This window comes from Fulmarus glacialis, unplaced genomic scaffold (assembly GCF_000690835.1).
Source record: "Fulmarus glacialis isolate BGI_N327 unplaced genomic scaffold, ASM69083v1 scaffold20516, whole genome shotgun sequence".
Lineage (NCBI taxonomy): Eukaryota > Metazoa > Chordata > Aves > Procellariiformes > Procellariidae > Fulmarus > Fulmarus glacialis.
Genome location: NW_009217764.1, coordinates 1 through 380, shown reverse-complemented (window position 1 = coordinate 380; position 380 = coordinate 1). Strand labels below are relative to the sequence as shown.

General features: G+C 66.6%; 1 protein-coding gene across 1 annotated transcript in view; it reads right to left on the bottom strand.

Annotated features, from left to right (window-relative positions):
* The window catches only part of LPL (lipoprotein lipase), a 14,577-nt gene extending 14,301 nt beyond the window's left edge, over positions 1-276 (bottom strand). Inside the window, exon 1 of the mRNA XM_009579802.1 lies at positions 147-276. Coding sequence (XP_009578097.1) covers positions 147-276 — 130 coding nt within the window. The remainder of the gene's footprint in view (positions 1-146) is intronic.
* Between the last annotated feature and the right edge of the window lie 104 nt (positions 277-380).

Below are 380 nucleotides of genomic sequence, written 5' to 3'. Positions count from 1 at the left end.
CCCACCTTGCCCCAGGGAAAAAAAAAAAAAAAAACAAAAAACAACCCATCCCAAACCTCCACAGCCCGTGCCGTCAGCCCGGCAGGTTGTGCCGGCGCTCCGGGCACGGAACCGGCTCCGGGTCTGTCCTTACAGGATGTAGGTACCCCCAGCCTGGCTCTCCAGAGCCTCCCGAGGCCAGCCCACGCCACCCAGGTCCCGCAGCATCCCCAGCGCCCCGGGAGAGCCTTGCAAAGCCAAGCTGCAAACTCCCCTTCCCCGCCACGCCAGCGACATTTCCCCTGCACGCACTGCCGCCCACCAAATGCAACAGGCATGCCGGGCAGCTCCCCTGCACCCCCCGGCCCGTGCGCGCTCCGGGCTCCGTCCATGCCACCCGC